The following is a 22,819-nucleotide window of genomic DNA, read 5'->3' as shown; positions in this document are numbered from 1 at the left end:
TTGATCTCAAATCTACCTCTTTGTGGATGCACTCATAGGAGTCTGTTCTCATGTGTTGAAGAATCAGTCCTGTCCCCGGCTCCTTGAAGTTGATAAAGTTTGCCCTGAATCAACAAGATAAATAAAACAGATCTGTGACAATTTGCTTGATGCACTTGCACCTTTGACTGAAGCATTTATTTATTGTTTTAAGTCTATGAATGGTAGATTTTGTGAACCAATGAACTGTCATTGAGGAAATAGCTGTCTAGTTTTTGCTCAATCAAGATCAAAACTGCTGTGGCTTCGCACAACTACAGATCAATTAAAACAGGCATGCACATGGGAGATGGCATTAACTGGTGTATTCATATTGCAGTGAGTGAGAGAGGACAGTGTGCATGCGTGAACAACAGCACATGCACAGACAACAGTTCAATACATAGTGCTGGGGGGGAGTCATTGCTCTAAAAGAAATAGGTCCATACATTACACTTACTCCCCCTTTAGATTAATGTAATATAACTTGTATATATACAAAACATACAATTTCCCTTTCATAACTCACATTCCAAATAAACATGCTTTCATACTAATAGTCCATAACCAACTTCACAGTTCTAAAGATTCAGTCTTTTGGGTGGTGCTCTGTTTCTTTCAGGATAGTGCCTCTGGACCTGTGGAGTGTCATCGGGTTTGGTAGGTGTCTTGTCTAAGACAACGCTCTTGGTGTCCCATGTTCCATTCCTGTCAGATGATCATCTCTGAGAAGTAAGTCCAGTGACTGTAATGTGTCTGTCTTGTTGGATGCAATCGACACAGGTGTGTTCTTTGGTTGAACATTCAGTATCTGGTCTACATCAGTGGTCCAGTTCTTGTAGCTATCCTACCAGGTTTCTACTTGTCTTCTTAGTAATCACGTGCTAGGACTTCCTGTCCAATCTTGAAGCTCTTTGCTGCTTCACTTGGAAAATGGCTGAACTGTTTATTTTGTACTTCCCTCCAGAGGTCTGGTTTCAGGAAGTCTATGTGAGATCTCAGATCCCTGCTCATGAACAGCATTGCAGGTGTTTGATTTGTTGTTGCATGAGTAGAGTTCCAATACACAAAAAGGAAATAGTCCACATCGTGCTGTGGAGAAATATCCTCATTGTCCATTGCTTTAATGAACTTCTTGAAGGCTTGCATAAACCTTTCAGCTAACCCATTTGTTGCTGGGTGGTGAGGAGCTGACTTGAAATGTCCAAAGCCATTTTTCTTCATGAACAGTCAGAATTCTTCTGACATGTATTGTGGTCCACTGTCATTCACAAATTGTTCTGGTAAGCTGTTTCTGGTGAAGCTAGTCCTCAGAGCTGGAGGTGGGGTGGTCATTGCTCTAAAAGAAATAGATCCATAAACAAAAACAAGCTGTTTCTGATATCGAACACCTTCAAATGTTAGAAACAAATCTTTATGCAGTAAGTAGTTATGTTACATTGCCCGAAAGCACAGGTAATAGAACAGAATTTCTCTACAAATAATTTATGCAGGTTCAATGAGTGAAACGGCCTCCTTTGCTGCTTCCTTAGCTTGCGGTTTTGTAATTCGATTCTAAATCAAAATAATCTTTAACTTTCAGTGTTGGGCTCCAAGCACTGAATTACTTAGAATACTTCTTGTCAGCAGTTTCAGTCAGTCAAATTTTTCAGAATTGGTATTGAAGTCTTGTTTAATGAACTGAATCTAACATTCAAGTTACATTTACTGATTATTGCTATTGTTCAGAATGCAGTATGTCAAAAAACACATGGTTGTAGTAGGTGAAAATTATAATGCTGTATTAAACACACATGCCTATCTTTATGAAACAAAATTGCCAGTGGCAGAAGAATATGCAAGGTATCCCTTTAAATGTCTATTACTACTCCTTCAAATAAACTTCCCATTTCTTCATAACCTCCTTGAAAAGACGGTCATCCGCGTGCTGAGGTTATTGCACGTATCATTCTCGTTAAACTGTTCAACCACAATTGCTGTGTTTTTTTTTTCTGGGGAACGTTGGAGTTATACTTTATCCAAGTTTCATTGACCTCTGCTCAAGTTAAATCACAGGATCTTCTTGTTTTTCCTGACTTAGTAATTTAGTGAAATTCAAGTTAACTTTGTTATGGCCCAAATGACTGTCCAATAAATAAATCTGCTCTGCATGGTACTTTCTGTATTCAGTGTGGCGTGCACATTTCATTTCAATCTGCAACATCTGAAATTATTGCATTTTACACAGAATGAGACCACTGAACCAAAGAGCCTTTGTCAGCACTAAGAACGGCTTATAAAATTAGTGACCCTCCCTGCTCCTTTTTTGTAACTTTCATATTTTTCTCCATCAAATAGTTACCCAACTTTCTATTAAATTGCATTCCATATTGAAATAAGCCAACCTACTCAGTAGGTCAGGCAGAATCTGTGGTAGAGAGAAACAGGATTCGTGTTTCAGGTTGATGACTCTTGCCAGAAGACGGTGAAGTTGAGAAGGAAATGAGTTTCAAGGTGCAGGGAAGGGCAGGTGGTTCTGCAGTAGGTTTCAAGGAAGGCAAGAATAAATGACGAGAGGGTTGATATGACTGATGGTGAAGGCCTATGCGGTAAAGGAAAAACAAAGTTTACAAAAGGAGGAGATGTAGCTAGGGGAAATGAATAATTATCTGAAATTACTAAAAGATGAAAACAGTGAATGCTAGAAATGTGAGTGTTACGAACCCCGTAACTGGGTCACTTACCAGCAAAGATAGAGAGGTCCGTTGAAGTCTGATGGTACTATTTTAAACAGTATTTATTGATAAAAGTACACAAAAATAATATCAATGCAAACATTCAGATAACATATGTCGTCAATACTAAATCTAAAAGCGCGGGTATAATAATAATAATCAATAAGAAATAGCTCTATCGTTGTCTAGGGGACAATGTATTGTCCGATGGAAATATAAAAGTCACTCAAGTTCATTCAGGCTGCAGCTTTTGGTTGGAGAGAGAGATGGATGTTTAGAACTTGCCCGTTTTCCTTTTTATGATGTCGATCCTTCGAAATGTCGTCGGTGGTGATCTCTTCTTTAGCTAAGCCGTCTTCCGTGGTAGGGTCTCAATCCCGGGCAACGGGAAAGGACACACGTGGGCCCTCCACTGGCTGTCGCTATTAAACGCTGTCACGAGATTTCTAGCGTTTCTCCTGGTGCATCTAAAGGTGATGATCCCCAGACTCTCTTTTATCCTGACTCAAGGGGTCTCAGAAGTCAATCAGGTTGGGATAATGCAATCCCTCAACCAACCCCATCTGATCGTTCCCTGAGGGCTTCCATGAAGTACAGTACTCAATACACAATTCCGTCTCCAAGAGACATTGGCCGTTATCCGTGGCTTTGTATCGCTGAGGCCAGGACACATTCCAAGCGTCTCTCTCTCTCTCATTTCCTGGGTCTCCTGACCTGAATTAATAGCGATCTTGCGAGTCTCAAAAAGGAGGGGGCTACTTTGTACCCTTCAGCCCCTCAGAGTTGGGGCACAGGCGTAACAGTGAGATACAAGGGAATTGCTGTTAATTAAATTGTTGATCTCAATGTTAAGTTCTGAAGGCTGTATTATGACACAATTCCAAGTCAAAATTCTGCACTGCCTTGTTCCTTTACGTTGGAATTTTTGGTGAGTAGTAGGGTACTACATTTCAATGTTCATATTAGGTTAATTCATGTACCCAAATCCCATTCTTGTAATTTGCTTGGAAGTTTTTCTCAATCACCTTTGCACCATTTACAAGTTTCAGTGTATACCCTGCACTACAGTAACTTGTCTAGTTTTCTATCAAAACTGAAGTTGTCTTTAAGCACCCAAATAAACATCCTTTTCTTTTGTTTAGTCATAACTTTTATCAATACTGCAACTCTTACCATATTTTAACCTTCTATTTAATAGTCTGGAATGTTCAGCCTTCTTCCAGTGCCCAAACAAAGATACTTTTAAAAGCTAGATTGATGAGATTAGGAATTCAAGGATCTTCAGCTGGAAGTAAACATCTCCTATAATACATTAGTCTTCTCAACTTCATTCTGATAGAATATGTCCATTTGTGTCTTGCATCAGCCACAAGGGTATCCTACAGCTTGTCCTCTAAGGTCAAAGTGACAGAGAGATTTACCTTCTACAATAAGATGGGCTCTGACCTCACAGTCTATCTTGTAATAACCTTGTGCCTTATTGTCTACTTGCAATGCATTTTTTTCACTTTATTCTGCATTCTGTTATTCTTTGTTGTACTACTTCAGTGCACTGATGTGATGAAATGATCCGTATGGGTGGCACAAAAAACAAAGTGTTTCATTCTACTTTGGTACATGTGACAATAATAAACTAATTTAATTTATTTATTGTTAATGATTTGGGCAGCATGAGCAAGGGCAGCAATTTTTGCCCATTCCTGTGGCCCTTGAGAAGGTAGTGGTGAGTCACCCTCATGAGCCATTGCAGTCATTCTGGTGAAAGTACTTCCACAGCGCTGTTAGTTAGTGAGTTCCAGGATTTAGAACCCGCATAAGATTTCAGCAATATACTTCCAAATGAAGGTGGTGTGCCAGGAGAGGGGAACCTGCAGGACGAGCTGGTTTTGTATTGCTGCGGCTCTTGTGTTTCATGTTGATAGAGCTGACGGATTTGGAAGGATCTGTCAGAGTAACCTGGGCAAGTATCCAAACTACATTTTGTAAATGATTCCCACTGTGAACATTGTGTGTAGATGCTGAAGACAATGAATATTTAGCACTGTGAAGGGGTCATAAATAAGTGGAGTAATTGTACTGACGGTGTTCTGTCGAGATATTGAAGCTTTGTTCTGATGGTGTTCTGCTGAGATATTGAAGCTGAGCACATGCAAACAAATATGTTCTTAAAATGGAAAGTTTTTGGGTGCCAGGGAATGAGTCATTCATGGACGATACCAGCCTCTGAATTGATCTCATATTTCTGTTGAATTTCTGGTTGATGAAGAGATAAACATAAAATCCTAATGTGGGTTGACTTTTCTGAGTTCATCTGTCTGTTCATAGCACAACATCCAAAATCATTGTTTCAATTTTCAGTTTCCAGGGTGTCACATTTCCCAAGCTTTATTTTGATGTAACATGACCTAGGCCCTATACTTCTTCATCTGGTGTCCGACTGCAACATGATTCACCTTAATCAATGCTCTCTATTTCAAGTGGCTGAGACTAGATATGCCTGAACAATGTATCTACAATATATATAATTTCACGAAAAGCTGTAAACTGACTGATGTAATGACTGTCACAAGAGGTTGCTTGGAAACACTTGAGTATGCGGAAGTGATTTGTCATCTTCATATTCAGAAATGGAGTAGAGACCATAGTTAAAAAAGATTGCGAGTCATATAATGAAAGAGAACACATTTCGAAATTGATCCTTCATTGTTGATATATTTTGCAATTTGAAATGGTGTGGGTGATTGACTGTGCGCACAATACTAGGCGCATCTAAATTCCGTTCTTTATATTTCCTCGTCATTCAGCTTCACAAAACACAGCAATGGAATTCTACAATGCAGAGCTTACTTTATCTTCTTAGCAGATTTTACCAAATGTCATTTTATATGCTCAGAAACTATATATTCAATCTAACTAGAATGATACCCACGTAAAAGAACGTTGCAGATTCACATTCCTATGCAACCTCTGACCTTCCCAAGCTCTTCTTCACTAGTGACACTTCAATTAATGACCATCATCAATGAATCTAAACAGGCAGTATTGGAAAGGAAACATGGGGATGACTTGAGGAGAACTACATATAACTACAAGTACACAGAAGTTTATGGTCATAATGGTTTATGATTTACTATCATTATGGCCTTTGTTTGAAGTAACAAGTAAGATAGTGACATCTTTCAGAGCAGGAGCCAATTGAAAACTGCAAATCTCGTCGGGAGAGAGTCTTATTTGAGCCAAAAAAAAAGAAAGGAGGTGTAAGCAGAGAGGCCCTTGATGGAGTGAGGTAGTGTTAGAATGGTCCGACTTTGGCTCAACAGGCTTGGGCAAGTACAGGTGGAGGTTCTAATTAAGTTTATAGTAAGTTTTTTTTTCTGTTAATACATAGCTAGTGTGCTGAAAATGGGTCCAGAGTTGGTATATGTTTCTTGTGTGAGATGTGGGAACCTTGGGAAACCTGCAGGTTCCCTGATAGCTGCATCAGCATTAAGTTCACTGAGCAGCAGCTCCTTAGAGATCATGTTAAGGAACTGGTGCTCCAGTTCTATGGCCTTTGGGTCATTTGACAGAATGAAGAGGTGATAGATAGGAGGTACAGGGAGGTAGACACCCCCAAGTTGCAGCAGGAGACTGTCAGGAGAGAGAAAGTGAATAGGCGGCGAGAGCAGAGTACCCTGGGGGCCATTGAATTCTAAGTATACTGCTTTGGATGCTGTTTGGGGGCGGGGGTGGGGAGGGAGGCAACCTACCAGGGAGAAGCTGCAGTGAGCAGGTCCTTGGCACTGAGTCCGGCTCTGAGGCTCAGAAAGGAAGGGCGGGGGAGAAGAGGAGTACTGCAGTGATAGGGGATTCCATAGTTAGTGGAGCAAACTAGAGATGCTCTGGATGTGATAAAGACACCTGGATGGCATTATGCTTCCCAGGTGCCAGGGTCAGAGATGTTTTGGGTTGGGTCCACAGCATTCTAAATGGGGACGGAGGGTGAACAGCAGAAATTGTGGTATATATTGGTACCAACAACATAGGTAGGAAATGGGAGGAGGTCTTCAAGAGACAATATAGGGAGTTAGGTAGAAAGCTGTAAAAAAGTACCTCAAGGGTAGTAACCTCTGCAGTCCTGCCTGTGCCACATGCCGGTGAGGGTAAAAAAAGAATGATTTGGCAGATGAATGCATGGCTGAGGAATTGGTCCAAGGGGCAAGGATTCAGATTTCTGGATCATTGGATCATCTTTTGGGGAAGGTATGACCTGTACAAAAAGGATGGGTTACACCTGAACCTGAGGGGCACCAATATTCTTACGGAAGGATTTTCCAGAGCTGTCGGGGAGGGTTTAAACTAATCTGGCAGAGGGATGGGAACCAGAGTGATAGGGCTGAGGATGGGGCACTAGATATACTGGTAGATGCAGTATGTAGTGAGACTGTAATGAAGGACAGATAGATGATAGGGTAAAATTGCAATCAGTCAGATGAGTTGAAATGTAAAATGGGGGAAAATCAAAAAAAACATGCTGAATAAAGGAATAATGGAGTTACATTTGAATGCATGCAGAATATGGAATAAGATAGATGATCTTCTAGCACAAATAGACAGTGCCAGGTATGACATTGCAGGCACCACTGACTCGTGGCTGAACGAAGAGCATACTTGGGAGCTTAACATTTAACCATGCACGCTGTATTGAAAGGACAGGAGTGTAGCTCTGTCGGTTGAAAATGAAATCAAGTCCTTAGAAAGAGGTGACATAGGATCAGAAAATGTTGAATCCTTGTGGGTACAGTTTGGAAACTGCAAGGGTAAAAAGAGCATGATGGGAGTTGTATACAGGGCTCCAAATAGTACCCAAGATGTGGGATACAAATTACAATGGGAGATTAAAAAAGCATGTAAAATGGGCAATGTTACAATAATCTTGGGGGATTTCAATATGCAGATAGATTGGGAAAATCAAGATGGAGCTGGATCCCAAGAGGAGTAATTTATAAAATGCCTACAAGATGGCTTATTAGAGCAGCTTGTAGTTGAGCCCACTAGGGGAAAAGCAAATCTGGATTGTGTGTTGTGTAATGAACCAGATTTGATTAAGGAGTTTAAGGTAAATGAACTCTTAGAAAGCAGTGATTATAATATGATAGGATTTTACCCTACAGCTTAAAAGAGAGAAGAAAGAGTCAAACAGATCACTATTACAGTGGAGTGAAGGGAATACAGAAGCATGAGAGAGGAGCTGGTCAAAGCTGATTAGAAGGAAACACTAGCAGGGTTGACAGCAGAACAGCAAAGGTGAGAGTTTCTGTGGACAGTTCAGAAGACACAAGATAGGTACATCCCAAAGATGAGGAAGACCAAATGACCATAAGATAAGGAGCAGAATTAGGCCATTTGACCCATTGAGTCTGCTCTGCCATTTCATCTTGACTGATCCATTTTTTGTCTCAGTCCCAGTCTCCAGCCTTCCCCCCACATCCCTTTATACCCTGACCAATCAAGAATTTGTCAACCTCTGCCTTAAATATACATGAAAACTTGGTCTCCACAGCAGCCTGTGGCAAAGAATTCCACAGACTCACCATTCTCTAGCTGAAGAAATTCCTCTTCATCTCTGTCCTAAAAAGACACCCCTCTATTTTGAGGCTGTGTCCTCCAGTCTTACAACACTCCCACCATAGGAAACATCCTCTCCACATCCACTCTATCAAGGGTTTACACCATTCAATAGATTGCAATTAGGTCACCCCTCATTTTCCTAAATTACAGTGAATACAAGCCCAGAGTCATCAAACAGTCTTCATATGACAAGTCATTTAATCCTGGAGCAATTTTCATGAACCCCCTTTGAACCCTCTCCAATTTTAAAACATCCTTTCTAAGATAATGGGCCCAAAACTGCTCACAATACTCCAAGAGGGGCATCACCAGTGCTTTATAAAGTATCAACATTGCATTCTTGCTTTTATATTCTAATCCTCTTGAAATGAATTCTAATATTGCATTTGCCTTCCTCACCACAGACTCAGCCTGAAAAATTAACCTTTAGAGAACCCTGCACAAGGACTCCCAAATCCCCTTGCTCCTCAGATTTTTGTAATTTCTTTCCGTTTAGAAAATAGTTAACCCTTTAATTTCTTCTACCAGTGCATGACTATACACTTCACAACACTAGTTTACATCTGCCACTTCTTTGCCCATTCTCCTAATCTGTCTCCTAATCTTTCCTGTAATACCATGAGCTCATAGCTTGTTAAGATGCCTCATGTGCAGCACCTTATCAAAGGCCTTCTGAAAATCCAAATTCGCAACATCTACCAACTCTCTTTTGTCTATCCTGTTTGTTACTTCTTCAAACAACATCTTTTCAAAGAATTCCAGCAGATTTGCCAGGCAAGATTCTCCTTTGAGGAACCCATGCTGACTACAACCTATTTTGTCACGTGTCTTCAAGTACCCCGAAACCACATCCTTAATAATAGACTCCAACATCTCCCCAACCACTGAGGTCAGACTAACTGGCCTGTAAGTTTTTTCTTCCCTTCTTGAAGAGTGGAGTGACATTTGCAATTTTCCACTCTTCCGGAGCCATTTCAGAATCTAGAGATCTTTGAAAGATCATTACTAATGGCTGCACAATGTCTTCAGCTGCCCTCTTTCAAAACCCAGTGATGTACACCATCTGGTCCAGGTGGACTTATCTACCTTCAGATCTTTCAGTTTTTCAAGAACCTTCTCTCTAGTAATGGTAACTTTACACACTTCATAACCTCTGACACCTGGACTTCCAGCATACTGCTAATGTCTTCCACAGCACAGACTAATGCAAAATACTTATTCAGTTCATCCGCCGTTTTCCTGTTCCCCATTTCTACCTCTCCAACATCATTTTCCAGGAGTCCGATATCCACTCTTACCTCTCTTTTACACAAAGTATCTGGAGAAGCTTCTGGTATCCTCTTTAATATTATTGGCTAGCTTACTTGCGTTTTCCATCTTTATCTTATAATTACTTTTTTAGTTCCCTTCTGCTGGTATTTAAGAGCTTCCCAATCCTCTAACTTCCCAAGAATTTTTGTTCTATTATATGCCCTCTCCTTCCCTTGTTAGCCATAGTTGTCATCTTGCTTTTAGAATACCTAATCCTCTATGGGATGTGTAGCTTGTGCCTTCCCAACTACTTCCAGAAATTCCAGTCATTGCTGCTCTGTTGTCATCCATGCCAGTGTTCTTTTCCAACCAATTCTGGACAACTCCTTTACATCTGACTTTGGTTTCTACTTCTCAAATTTGAAGGTGTATTCAATCAAAATATGATCACTTTCCCCTAAGGGTTCTTTAACCTTAAACTCTCTAATCAATTCTGGTTCATTGCATAACATCCAATCCAATAGGCTCAAACATGAGCTGCTCTAAAAAGCTGCATTCTAGAAATTCCCCCTTTTGGAATCCCACACCAACCTCATTTTCCCAATTTGCCTGCATGTTGACACGGTCACTGTAGCTCCTTCCTGGTAGGTTGACCCTCGACATAGTATGTAAAGTTATATACTGACTGTATAGTTGAGGGGAACGGCTACAGGTGTACTCATCACTGGCTGTACTCCCCTGACAGTCACCCAGTTACCTGTCTCCTGCAACCTAAGGGTAACTACTTCCCTGTAGCTCCTGTCTGTCACCTCCTTATTTTCCCATATGAATCAAAGGTCATCAAACAGCAGCTCCAGTTCCTTAACACATTCTCTCAGGAGCTTCAGCTCAGTGTACCTGGTGCAGATATGTTTATCTGGAAGACTGGAGGTCACAGATGCATAAAATGTAAAAGACAGCATGAAAGCAAAAGAGAGGGCATACAATATAGTAAAATTTAGTGGGAAGTTAGAACATTCAGATACTTTTAAAACCAATAAAGTAACTCAAAAAACTCAGAGAGAAAAGGTAAAATATGAAGGGAAGGTAGCCAATAATACAAAAGGAGATACCAAAAGTGTTTTTCAAGTACATAAAGAGTAAAAGAGAGGTGAGAATGGATAGCGGACTGCTGGAAAATGACACTGAAGAGGTAGTAATGAGGAACAAAGAAATGGTGGAGGAACTTATAAGTATTTTGCATCATTCTTCACTGTAGAAAGCACTAGCAGTATGCCAGAAGTTTGAGAGTATCAGGGAACGGAAGAGTATGTTGTTGCTTTAACTAAAGAGAAGGAACTTGGGAATGTGAAAGGTCTGAAGGTAGATAAGTCACCTGGACTTCAGGGTTCTGAAAGAGGTAGCTAACGAGATCATGGAATGTTTCTGGAGGACTGGAAAATTGCAAATGTCACTCCAGTCACCAAGAAGGAAGGGAAACAAAGGAAAGGTAATTATAGGCCAGTTAGCCTGACTTCGGTGGCTGGGAAGATGTTGGAGTCCATTATCAAGGATGAGGTATTGGGGTACTTGGAGACACAAAATAGGCCAAAGTCAGCACGGTTTCCTTAAGGGAAAATCTTGCCTACCAAATCTGTTGGAATTATTTGAGGAAATAATAAGCAGGATAGACAAAGGTGAGTCAGTGGATGTTGTTTTCAGAAGGCCTTTGGCGAGGTACTTCACCTGAGAGCCCACCGTGCATAGAAGATTGGCTGACTGGCAGGAGGAAAAGAGTGGAAATAAAGGGAGCTTTTCTGGTTGGCTGCCTGTGACTAGTGCTATTCCATTGAGGTCATTGTTAGGACCACTTCTTTTCAAGTTATATATGAATGACTTGAATTATAGAATTAACATCTTTGCTGCCATGTTTGTGAATGATATGAAGGTAAGCGGAGGGGCAAGTAGTATTGAGAAAACAGAGCTTACAGAAACATAGAAACGTAGAAAATAGGTGCAGGAGTAGGCAAGAACTTAGACATCTCAGGATGATGGGCAAAGAAGTGGCAAATGCAAGCCAGTGTAGGGAATTATATAGTCATGTACTTCGGTATAAGGAATAAAGGCAAAGGCTATTTTCTAAATGTGCAGAAAATTCAAAAATCAATCAGTGGAGCAAAGAGTCTTGAGAGTCCTTGTTGAGGATTCCCTAAAGGTTAACTTTCAGGTTGAATCAGTGGTAAGGCAAATGCAATGTTAGCATGCATTTTAAGAGGATTAGAATATCAAGCAAGGATGTAATGCCGAGGCTTTATAAGACAATGATCAGACTACAGTTGGAGTATTATGAGCAGTTTTGGGCCCCTTTTCTAAGATATGGTAGTATTGGAGAAGGTCTAGAGGTTCATGGGAATGATTCTGGGAATGAAAGGCTTAACACATGGGGAGCCTTTGATGGCTCTGGGCCTGTACTCGTTGGAGTTCAGAAGAATGAAGGGGAATTTCATTGAAACCTATCAAATATTGAAATATTTGAGAAGAGTGTATGGGGGGAGGATACTTCCTATAGTATGTGAGATCTAGATCCAGAGGGCACAGCCTTAGACTAGAGAGATAGCCACTTAAAACAGCAATAAGGAGAAATTTCTTTAGCCAGAGGGTACTGAATCTGTGGAATTCATTGCCACAAGCTGCAGTAGAGGCCAGGACATTGAGTATATTTAAAGCAGAGGTGATTGGTTCTTGATTAACTGGGGTATCAAAGGTTATGAGCAGAAGGCAGGATAATGGGATTGAGAGGTATAATTGATCAGCTATTATGGAATGGCAGAGCTGCTATATCTTTTGGTCTTATAGTCTTATAATAAGATCATGGAAAAACTATATGCCCTGTAGGTGCCAAGTTTTGGCAGAGGCCCTTTCTACATCAATTAATTTTCTGAACCGGTTACTTGCTAATGAAATCTTCTCGGGCTTTCAGCTGGGTACTGTACCCAGGTAGAGCCCGAGAATAATTTATCTATCATATACGCTGGGAAAGTACTAGATCCTTTTTTCAGTTACTTGCTGGTCAAAAATGAAGTCACTCTATGAATATGAAATATGACAGACCTGCAAGGTTGACTGTCAATGGGGTACTCGTTCCAGTTGTCAATATTTATCATTAAAATCAGGCACTTTCAAGTGGAAGGAGACACAACTTGATCACCTGTGGCTCACAACTTTTGTTCCACTTGGCTGGTTCCACATTCAAACACACTGCCATCTGCTGCCCACACAGAGCTAATGCTTCAATCCTCGAGAATTTTCCTCAAGCATTTTAAAACAACACACATAGAAATTTTTCGAGATCTGCCAGGGACTAAGCCAATAAGCATGTTCATACAGCCTCCAGGAAAAAGTATTATTCATACTTAAATGCATGCAATCCATCAGCAGAAGGGTAATTTACTTATTATGTTATGATTTTGGGCAGAAGTGTGAATAAAACCAGTGAAGTGGACTGTCTGCCCACTTTATACTACCTCCAGTTTTCTTTCTCTTCCCTTTGACTTTCTCTGTTTCACACCACTGCTACTTCATACTTCATCATTTGAGCACGATATGTTTGTTTTATTATTCCACCGATATCACCATTCATAATAAAGCTGTTAAGCCAATTTCACTGTCAATTTCTGGATTTCCACAGTATGAGGCATAGAATTAAAGCAAGCCACAGCATAACAACAGGCCCTTTGGCTTTCCAAGCCTGCACAGACCATCAACCACCCATTATAAATATGATCAAACTTAAAAAGTATTTAATTGGCTATAAAACACTTTATAAATGTAAGTACGTATTTAATTTTGGCTCATGGTTCAGAATTGCATGGAGCAGCATTGAGATGAAAACGAGACAGCAGAAAATGACCTGATTTTAACTTTGATATTTATTCTCATCCAGACCTTGCAGTGAATGTAAGCAAGGATGAATATTTTCATGCCAATATGTTCCATAATTAGGAGCCAATGTAGATCAGCAAGCACAAGGTGACAGGTAAACAAGACTTGGTGCAGGTTAGCAATGGAGTTTTGAGTAGCTTCATGAGATCAACAAAGATATGGATGAATACTTCAGAAGCAAGTTATTGGAGTAGACAGCAATGGAAATAAATTATCTTACAGATGTGAAAATAAACAGTCTTACCATTTAAAGACAGTGGAGGTACCCAGAGGTGCAGATGGATATCTTGATTACACAGTTAGGAATTACTCTCTCTCTCTTTATAAGTTTTCTGTCTTGCTATTCAGTTCAAACTTCTGTTTATTTCAGATTTCCATCATCTGCAGTTTCGTGCAATTAGAATACACTGTTCTGCTTGTGGATTGTTGTTGGTGAGGGCAGTGCATGAAGGAAAAAAAGACAAAGTCAAAGAAACCTTTGGATGATACCGTAATTTCCACTCTTCTATTGTAATTTTTTTTTAAAAACAATGGAACTGAGGTCTGATGACACCCTGGGTTCACGAGTCAGTGAGACCTGAGTTTGAGGCCGAGTGTTTGATGTTCGAAGGGTTCTGAGATTTATGCCAGGGAGTAAGGCCTGAGGGTTGACTTCCAGAAGAACGGAAGTCAAAGCCTGTTGACTGAAGCCCGAGTCTGTGAATCTCTGTGAGTCTGCTGAGGAAATCAAAAATCCAATGTCTGCAAGTCTGAGTCCACTGGAGGCTGGAGACAGCCTGTCCTCAGTTTGGAGGGCTGTGTACATATGAGGATGGGAGGAAGAAATAGACATTGTTTTGCTGTTACTGTTTTGTTGCTTGTTGTATTCTTTGTTGTTCCACTGAGCATTGTGGGAATGCTATGTTGGCACTGGAATGTATGACAACATTTGCAGGCTGCCTTCAACACGCCCTAGTTATATTGGTCGTTAAAGTTAAGTGCATTTCACTATATGTTTTGATATACATGTGATAAATAAATTTGAATACTAAATTGTCAGCAATAGATTCTTAATTTGTGAAATAGAAACATAGAAAACCTACAGCACAATACAGACCCTTCAGCCCACAAAACTGTGTCAAACATATCCTTACCTTAGAAATTAGCTAGGATTACCCATAGCCCTCTATTTTTCTAAGCTCCATTTACCTATCCAGAAGTCACTTAAAAGACCCTATCATATCTGCCTCCAATACCGTCTCAGCAACCCATTCCACGCACTCACCACTCTCTGCATAAAAACCTTGCCCTGACATCTCCTCCGTATCTACTTCCAAGCACCTTAAAACTGTGCTCTCTTGTGCTAGCCATCTCAGCCCTAGGAAAAAGCTTCTGACTATCCACATGTTCAATGCTTCTCATCATCTTATACATCTCTATCAGGTCACCTCTCATCCCCTGTCGCTCCAAGGAGAAAAGGGGCTGAGTTCACTCAACCTACTCTCATAAGGCATGCTCCTAAATCCAGGTGACATCCTTGTAAATCTCCTCTGTACCCTTTCTATGGTTTCCACTTCCTTCCTGTCGTGAGGCACAGTACTCCAAGTGGGGTCTAACCAGGGTCCTATATAGCTGTAACGTTACCTCTCGGCCATTAAACACAATCCCACTATTGATGAAGGTCAATGCACCATATGACTTCTTAAGCACAGAGTTAACCTGTGCAGCAGCTTTGAGTGTCCTATGGATTCGGACCCTCTGATCCTCCACACTGCCAAGAGTCTTACCATTAATACTATATTCTGCCATCATATTTGACCTACCAAAATGAACAACCTCACATTTATCTGGGTTGAACTCCATCTGCCACTTCTCAGCCCAGTTTTACATTCCATCAATATCCCGCTGTAACCTCTGACAGCCCTCCACACTATCCACAATACCCCCAACCTTTGTGTCATCAGCAAACTTACTAACCTATCCCTCCACTTCCTCATCCAGGTCATTTATAAAAATCAAGAAGAGTAGGGGTCCCAAAGCAGATCCCTGAGGCTCACCACTGGTCACTGACCTCCATGCAGTATACAACCCGTCTGCATCCACACTTTACCTTCTGTGAGCAAGCCAGTTCTGGATCCACAAACATGAGGAAATCTGCAGATGCTGGAAATTCAAACAACACACACAAAATGCTGGTGGAACACAGCAGGCCAGGCAACATTTATAGGGAGAAGCACTGTCAACGTTTCAGGCCAAGACCCTTTGTCAGGACTAACCAATGAAGGGTCTCGGCCCAAAATGTCGACAGTGCTTCTCCCTATGGATGCTGCCTGGCCTGCTGTGTTCCACCAGCATTTTGTCTGGATCCACAAAGCAATGTCCCCTTGGATCCCATGCCTCCTTACTTTCTCAATAAGCCTTGCATGGGGTACCTTATCAAATGCCTTGTGGAAATCCATATACACTACATTGACTGCTCTACCTCCATCAATGTGTTCATTCACATCCTCAAAAAATTCAATGAGGCTCGTAAGGTACGACCTGCCTTTGACAGAGTGGTGCTGACTAGTCCTAATCATATTGTGCCTCTCCAAATGCTCATAAATCCTGCCTCTCAGGATCTTCTCCATCAACTTAGCAACCAATGTTACTAAATAAAATCAACTGAACAGCTATAGCCTTGGAAACGAATCTTTATATCATGAGTACCAAAAGATTTTCTAAATAATCAATTTTCTCTGTCATTTCAAAGGTATGATGTATTTTCCCATTTAGACGTAGGGTTCAAGAAATTTGGCTAAATAAAGCCTTATAATATGGTCCATTTGATGATATATCAAACTATTAGCCTTTCAGTCAACATAATACTTTCGAATGAACACAAAGATAACTCATATCAGAACTTCAATAAAGAATGGGTTTTGAAGTCTAACAGTTTTCATTATGATAGTAAAATTTCTACATATCCCTATGGCTCTTCATGCCACAATTCAGTATGACCCTCTAATGGACTTCATGTGAACTTACTCTGAAGTCTCCTGCTAATTATCATTTTAAATTTACCAAAATATTATAGCATCAGAAACTCTTTAAACTAATGCGATATACTGGTGTATGTGTATATGTATCAGGAAGCTGTTGGTCTGAGCTGAGTCTGTTGATAGTAATTGAAATAACAACAGCAGGTGAAGTGAGTCATAATTCCCACAATCCAGGAAAGGGTAAACTCACCCTTTGCTTTTGCCTTGAACAGTTCTTTGCATTGAGCTGACAGCAGCAGAGACTGCACTGATAATAGTATCCTGGACATTAATATTCTTAAGGTTTGCATATGAAATATTTGATGAGTACTGATGCGAAAGAAATATAAACCAGCATCAGTCAATGCCTTAGGAAAGGGAGAACTTTGAGAGAAAATAAATTTCCTAATATTAGTGAATACACACAATGAATAAAAATTATTAAAAGGAAATTTCTATATTCCAAAATAGATCCTTGTTTTCATTGTTTCCCCTTTAATCTGCTCTGCAGTATGTAGATGTAAAGGGCATATTTTTGCTAGATGTACAATAATATTAAATAGTGACTTCGCGTTCATTTTTTCTTATATGGAAAAATGCACCCCCTCCCCACTGCCAGTTAGCTCTCTTTCTTGGACATGCATAGCTAAAGCAAGATATTTTAATTATAAGAAATACGCTCCCAAGTTATAGAGCACAACATCTTCTTCACCCAGGTTCCCACTTAACACAAAAACTCTGCGTGCACTTTATCAGCATTCGAATAGCTTTGGCTTTCAAATACCCAGGAACACCAAACACTGGAGAAAATGGCCTTTGAGATAATGAGGAATCCAATTAGGTCTTAATCTAGCATTTTCCGAAGTTTGGGCACTAAGTTTTAAAAAGTATATTGGTGTGAATTTTAATTCCTCCAAACAGAAGCGATGCCTCCAACTTAACTAATTATGCAAAAAATAGCCAAACTGATCTAACTGCGCGATACATTGTACGTCACAAACTGTTATTGAATCAATGACGTCACGTGAGAGTATCCTTAATTAGGGGATAATTTGCCCAACCTGTTTTATGGCGCATTCAGTGGAATGCTTTTGAATTTATCAGTGTATTGGCGCTATGGTCCTACTTGGTCTACAGTTATTTGTATGATAATACCTTTAGTAGCCAATATGTGCAGCGTTATGATTTGGAGTCGCAACATATTTCGCATTTTGATATGTCTGCTGGAAATTGTAGCATTGCATGGAGGTGCCGGGTTGAGTGAACAGCCTGATGGTAGGAAGGGGAGGGACTTGGGTCCCCTAATCGAAATGTTGGCTAGGAAGGTCAGTCCCCGCTCTCCACTACTCTCGGGGCAGAAGGAACGTGACCAACACATGGACTACATGACTAACCTCTACAGACAGTCGGCAGATCGGAATGGGAATCCCAAAGCTAACCGAAGCATTATGACAAATACCATTCGCTTGGTGAAATCCAGCTCGAGTGTTTTGTTTGCCAGTTCAGGTAAAGTAAATCCTTAAAGAAATTTGTCTCTCCAATTAAAGTTGCCATTTATTTTTGTAAATTATGGTGGACCATATAATCACAATAGACCATGGGCTATGTAACAAATAAATGGCCTCGAGCCGTACCAGAATTTGCTGCACGAACGCCTAAATTTGTGGCTATTCTTGTTTGGAGCGTCGGCGTATGACAGCCTTTTCAATTCCCTTCCAACAATTTAATCTTCAGTATTGACTTTACTGTGATATTTCTCCATATACTAATTTAGGGTTAGGGAGAGTAATTTTTTTAAAGTCACGTAAATTGGCACTTTATTATTTGTCGTTTCTATGCTGCTTTCATTTTTTTTTAATAAGAAACTTGCTCTACTCTTCCCCCCCCCCTTTCAAAATGGGGGTAACAACTTGCCAGAGTGCGGTTGAAGTTTTTCATCGTCAACCGGATCTCTCATTTGGTTTACCTGAAAGTTTTGTGGAATGTGTCATTCAATTAAGCCATCTAGAAAGATTCTGGTAGGTAACTTTCAAAACGTCGAGCTAAATTTTAAATGGGATGGATCATTATGGTAGCCATGCAAACTCTTAAAATGGGACTGTTACATCCTATTAAAATGAAGTAGACAAACATGGTATTTCTTCATTTATGCAAGAAACCACATACAAATATTGTATCAGTTCAAATGAAAAAGGTTGGTCTTGGCCTTTGAAAAGGTGACTGATTTCAATTCCTCACTTTAAGTTAGTAAGTCCTCCTGATTTTAATATTGTTCACATGTGATTGCCATGATGATTTGGCATGGGACAGTATTGATAGCTAAAGGGGTTACTTAATAATCATTTAAGTGTTAACGCCTGTTTTATTGTTTTCATAGGTCACTGGCAAGTCCACCATGTTGAATACAATCTGCAGTATATTCCAGAGCTGGAACATTTGATTAAAGTTGTTATTGTTTATTTGCACAGTCCTCTTCCTAATTACTTCAAGGTTTCTTGTGAGATCAAATGCCTCCTTGCAAATAATGTTGATGTAAACTTACAGAGTAACACTGCCATAAAAATGCCTGTCAAATTTATGCTGAAGATGCATGCTCAATGGGCAGAAGCTGATATAACTCCTTGTGCGCATTTCCCATCTGGCAATTTTGTGAAGAAAATTTATCTGAGCATCAGTTATAAGTGTACTGAACAAGGAAATGTCAGTCAAGGAACTCTGGACAAAAAGAACACTATCCAGCTCCAAGTTCCTTCATTGTTATTATACTTGAATGATACTGATGAGACTGCCCATCAAAGGACAGAGAAAGAAAAGCAACTATTTCTCAAAAAGCCATCCAGATCTCATCGGTTCTCCAGGAAGCCTCGGCAATTAAGTAACATTACCCCAGACATTCCTAGCATCCGCAAGAGAAGCTCTCCTAGGAACAATTGCAAACTCCATTCATTCTGGGTAAGCTTTGCACAATTGGGATGGGATCACTGGATTGTGGCTCCTCACAAATACAATCCAAAGTTTTGCAGGGGTGACTGCCCTAGAATTCTCCACTATGGATATCAGTCTCCAAACCATGCAATAGTACAAAATTTTATCAATGAAATTGTTGATAAAAATGTTCCACGACCATCTTGTGTTCCCTCAAAATATAGCCCAATTAGTGTCCTTATGAAGGAGCAAAATGATCATATTGTGTACAAGGAATATGAGGACATGATTGCAGTTTCTTGTACATGCAAATAGAATTGTCAGTTGTACCATAAGTTTAGAATTCAGGGAAGTTTACGTAGAGCAACTAGTTACTTGAGTTGGTTATCATAAAATGTTCGTTGTCTTAATTGCATCCATTCAAAGTAAGTCATCCTATGACTGTCTCTTGGATGTAATTTGTTACTTCTATCACCAAGTAAAGTAACTTGTCTAAATTGTAGTGCAGTGTACCCATAGCATTACTATTTGGTCCCCTCAAAGTAATGTTGTTCCTTAATGTTATCTTGCAGCGATTTGCACACTATTGCAGTTGGTGGGGGGAGTAGATGTGTGAATAGAGGAGGAATATCCCAAATGTGAAGAATATTCTGCAAAAAATGGAAACAATTTGATTAAAACTTGATGTAATGAGTTTAACAATTTTGTAGTATCATATTTATAATTGTAATTTGTAAATATTGCTGAGTATTTCTAGTCAAGTTTGCTAATTATAGGCAGAGTCCATCTTTTATATTGTCAAGTCTGCTAATTCTAATTCACTCGAATAGGAATCTTTCAATCTGAATGTAAATAGCTTCAAGTTTTAATGCCAGAATTAGAATAACTCCAATAAAGTTATGTAGCCTTACTTGCAGTAACCTTTTAAATTCATATCTCTTCATATATGCTTCACTTGAGTATTCCACTAGATAGATCAAGATGCTACCCCCATAACTGGCACACCATCACTTTAAAGAGCTGCAGTACAATACACAATACATAGAGGTTGGGGGGGCCAGGGAGAGGAAAACACAAGATTAGAGGGAAGAAATGGCTTGGGATCTCACTAAATGAGACATAATTTTGTGCACTAGGAATGACTAACTCAATGGAACAAATTTAATCATTTTTAATAAATAATGCACTTTGGTTTTTAAACACCAAACTTTTATTTTAGAACTGGAACAAATGAATCTTGGCTACTGCAGTGTAAGGATTAATATAATCTAAAATGTATGTAGGTGTAATTGGAAGATGTAGTTGTAAATCTAGAATCTGAAGTTTCCTCTGCTTCTGGTTTATCTATTACTCTGAAATTTTCACTGTTATTTGTTCAGACTTGCTGATATCACCTATTTTTTTCCTTTTAAGCTACAGTTGATCTATTTGCAATAGATGCTTGGCTGACAAGTGTAGATCTAAATGCTACCCCATAGATTTGGCTTTCGTGTACATAATATTTAATCAATGAAGCCCCTCTATACAATAGATAAAGATATACTTAATATGCTTAGATATGGAAATAATTCAGTGACCCACTTCAGTATCTGTAATTGGCCTTCCTATTTTGGGATTTATTTGTACAAATTTGGTGTTCATTTACTGTCAAAGTAATCTATTGTTTAAGATCTAAATACTTGTGTATGTAGTGTTGTATCTATTAACACTGAAATTCTACAAAACTAACTTAGATCTTTGTACCATACCTAATAAAGAAATGGCTTGACCTCATGCAGAATTGGTCATTAATTTCTTATTCAGACTAGCATTGGAGCTGCTATCAGATTCGTAGTGCAAAGTTTAACCCAATTTGAAAGTCAATTGAAAATTTCAAAAAGCTGTGTTTACTATCTGTAATGGCAAATGTGACAATTTGTAAATCTACTCATTGACTGCTTACTGACTCCTTCCCAATGGAAGGATTTTGTTAGAATCTTGAACATGGCATTGACAAATTAGCCCTTGACAAAATAAACTCTAATTTGAAGTTGATTCTTCCTAGGTCATTTTAAAGAAAACGGTTGAAAACACTTAGCAATTTAAACTCCTGCATGGTACTACTAATCAAACTTGTTGTATCACAATACTTGGTCTGCCACAAACACAAAATGGCACTCACTGGACTTGAGCTAGCTAATTATTTTTAAGCTGCTGTAATGTAAAATGGCCACCATTGCAAATTTTCATAGAGCCACAATTTAATAAATATTAACCAAATGGAATTCCCTTTAATATACTGTGCCTCCTGAACTCATAGGAACATGGGAATTTTTTGCCTTGGCTTGGATTTTTGTGCTTAAATGGGCTTCAACTCAAACAATGTTGACTTGGAATTGAGTTTTGCATAAACATCTCCTGAATAGTCTTCACTGAAGGTGCTGTGAACAGTTGAATGCTAACTTGAAAGTGAAAACTTGTGATCAGTGTCAATGTTATGTAGACCTTTTGAGCACATCACTTCTGGAACAGCATTCATTGATTTAAATATGGTGGCGGGCAGGGTGTAGTTCACTTTCGTTATAGTTGTGTTCATCTTTAGTACCTTGGCCCCAAACATGGCTTCCAAATTAACTTGTTTTTTGTCTTAGTTTTTGGGAAATATTATTTAAGATCCTTTCAGTTTTTTTTAAAAGAGCAAGAATCATGAATTACACTGAAATTTTTGATGCATCCCAAATTTGAAAGCATTCAGTGCAAATCAGCCAGCCATCAAATTATACCATAGAGATCAATGTAATAAAACAATAGGTGTTTCATACTTGAGATTAAAAATAGAATTTTTATATTTGTGATGGGTTGAAGGAAAGTGATGTTTTAAAGGCTAGGAAATCTTAGGTGTTCTGTTATGTCACTTTTGGTTAGAACCACAGGAGCGATTGTTAGACTGTTGGTTGTATTAGCAGCCTTGTAGTTTTTGAACAAAAACTCAGCAGAATGGTGTGAACTGGTGCTGATTTCTGTGCTGTATGAATCTATGACCAAATGTGGGCTTTTCATTTTCAGAAATGTTAGTACATCTAACTTCACAAAGTAAAATGTTTGCAGTGCAGTGGATTTATTAAGGATCATTTTAATCCTTAAACCCACATTGTGGAGAGCCACAAGACTTGCAACTGTGAAGTAGGATGAGTGGCATTGAATCATGTTCTGTTCAACGTAGCTAATGGGAGTTGGCAATATTACAAAATACTTGGCCTTGATTTCACTTTTTGCATTTATAACTATAGCTCCAAAATATCTCAGTTTACAACAGGCTGATGTGAATAATTGTAGTCTTGTCTGGATTATTATCCCCAGTTTACTATTGTGGTAATTTGATCACTCTCCAATGAGGTAAAT

General features: G+C 39.3%; 1 protein-coding gene across 1 annotated transcript; it reads left to right on the top strand.

Moving 5' to 3' along the window:
- The first annotated feature begins 15,957 nt into the window (after positions 1-15,957).
- On the top strand, positions 15,958-21,205 carry LOC132398121 (bone morphogenetic protein 15-like). The gene is made up of 2 exons (XM_059977133.1): positions 15,958-18,019; positions 18,891-21,205. The coding sequence occupies exons 1-2, from the start codon at positions 17,599-17,601 to the stop codon at positions 19,751-19,753; spliced, it is 1,284 nt and encodes a 427-aa protein (XP_059833116.1). The 5' UTR covers positions 15,958-17,598; the 3' UTR covers positions 19,754-21,205.
- Positions 21,206-22,819: the final 1,614 nt, after the last annotated feature.

This window comes from Hypanus sabinus, chromosome 8, assembly GCF_030144855.1.
Source record: "Hypanus sabinus isolate sHypSab1 chromosome 8, sHypSab1.hap1, whole genome shotgun sequence".
In the NCBI taxonomy this organism is placed as follows: domain Eukaryota; kingdom Metazoa; phylum Chordata; class Chondrichthyes; order Myliobatiformes; family Dasyatidae; genus Hypanus; species Hypanus sabinus.
This window is presented reverse-complemented; position numbering and strand designations above follow the sequence as displayed.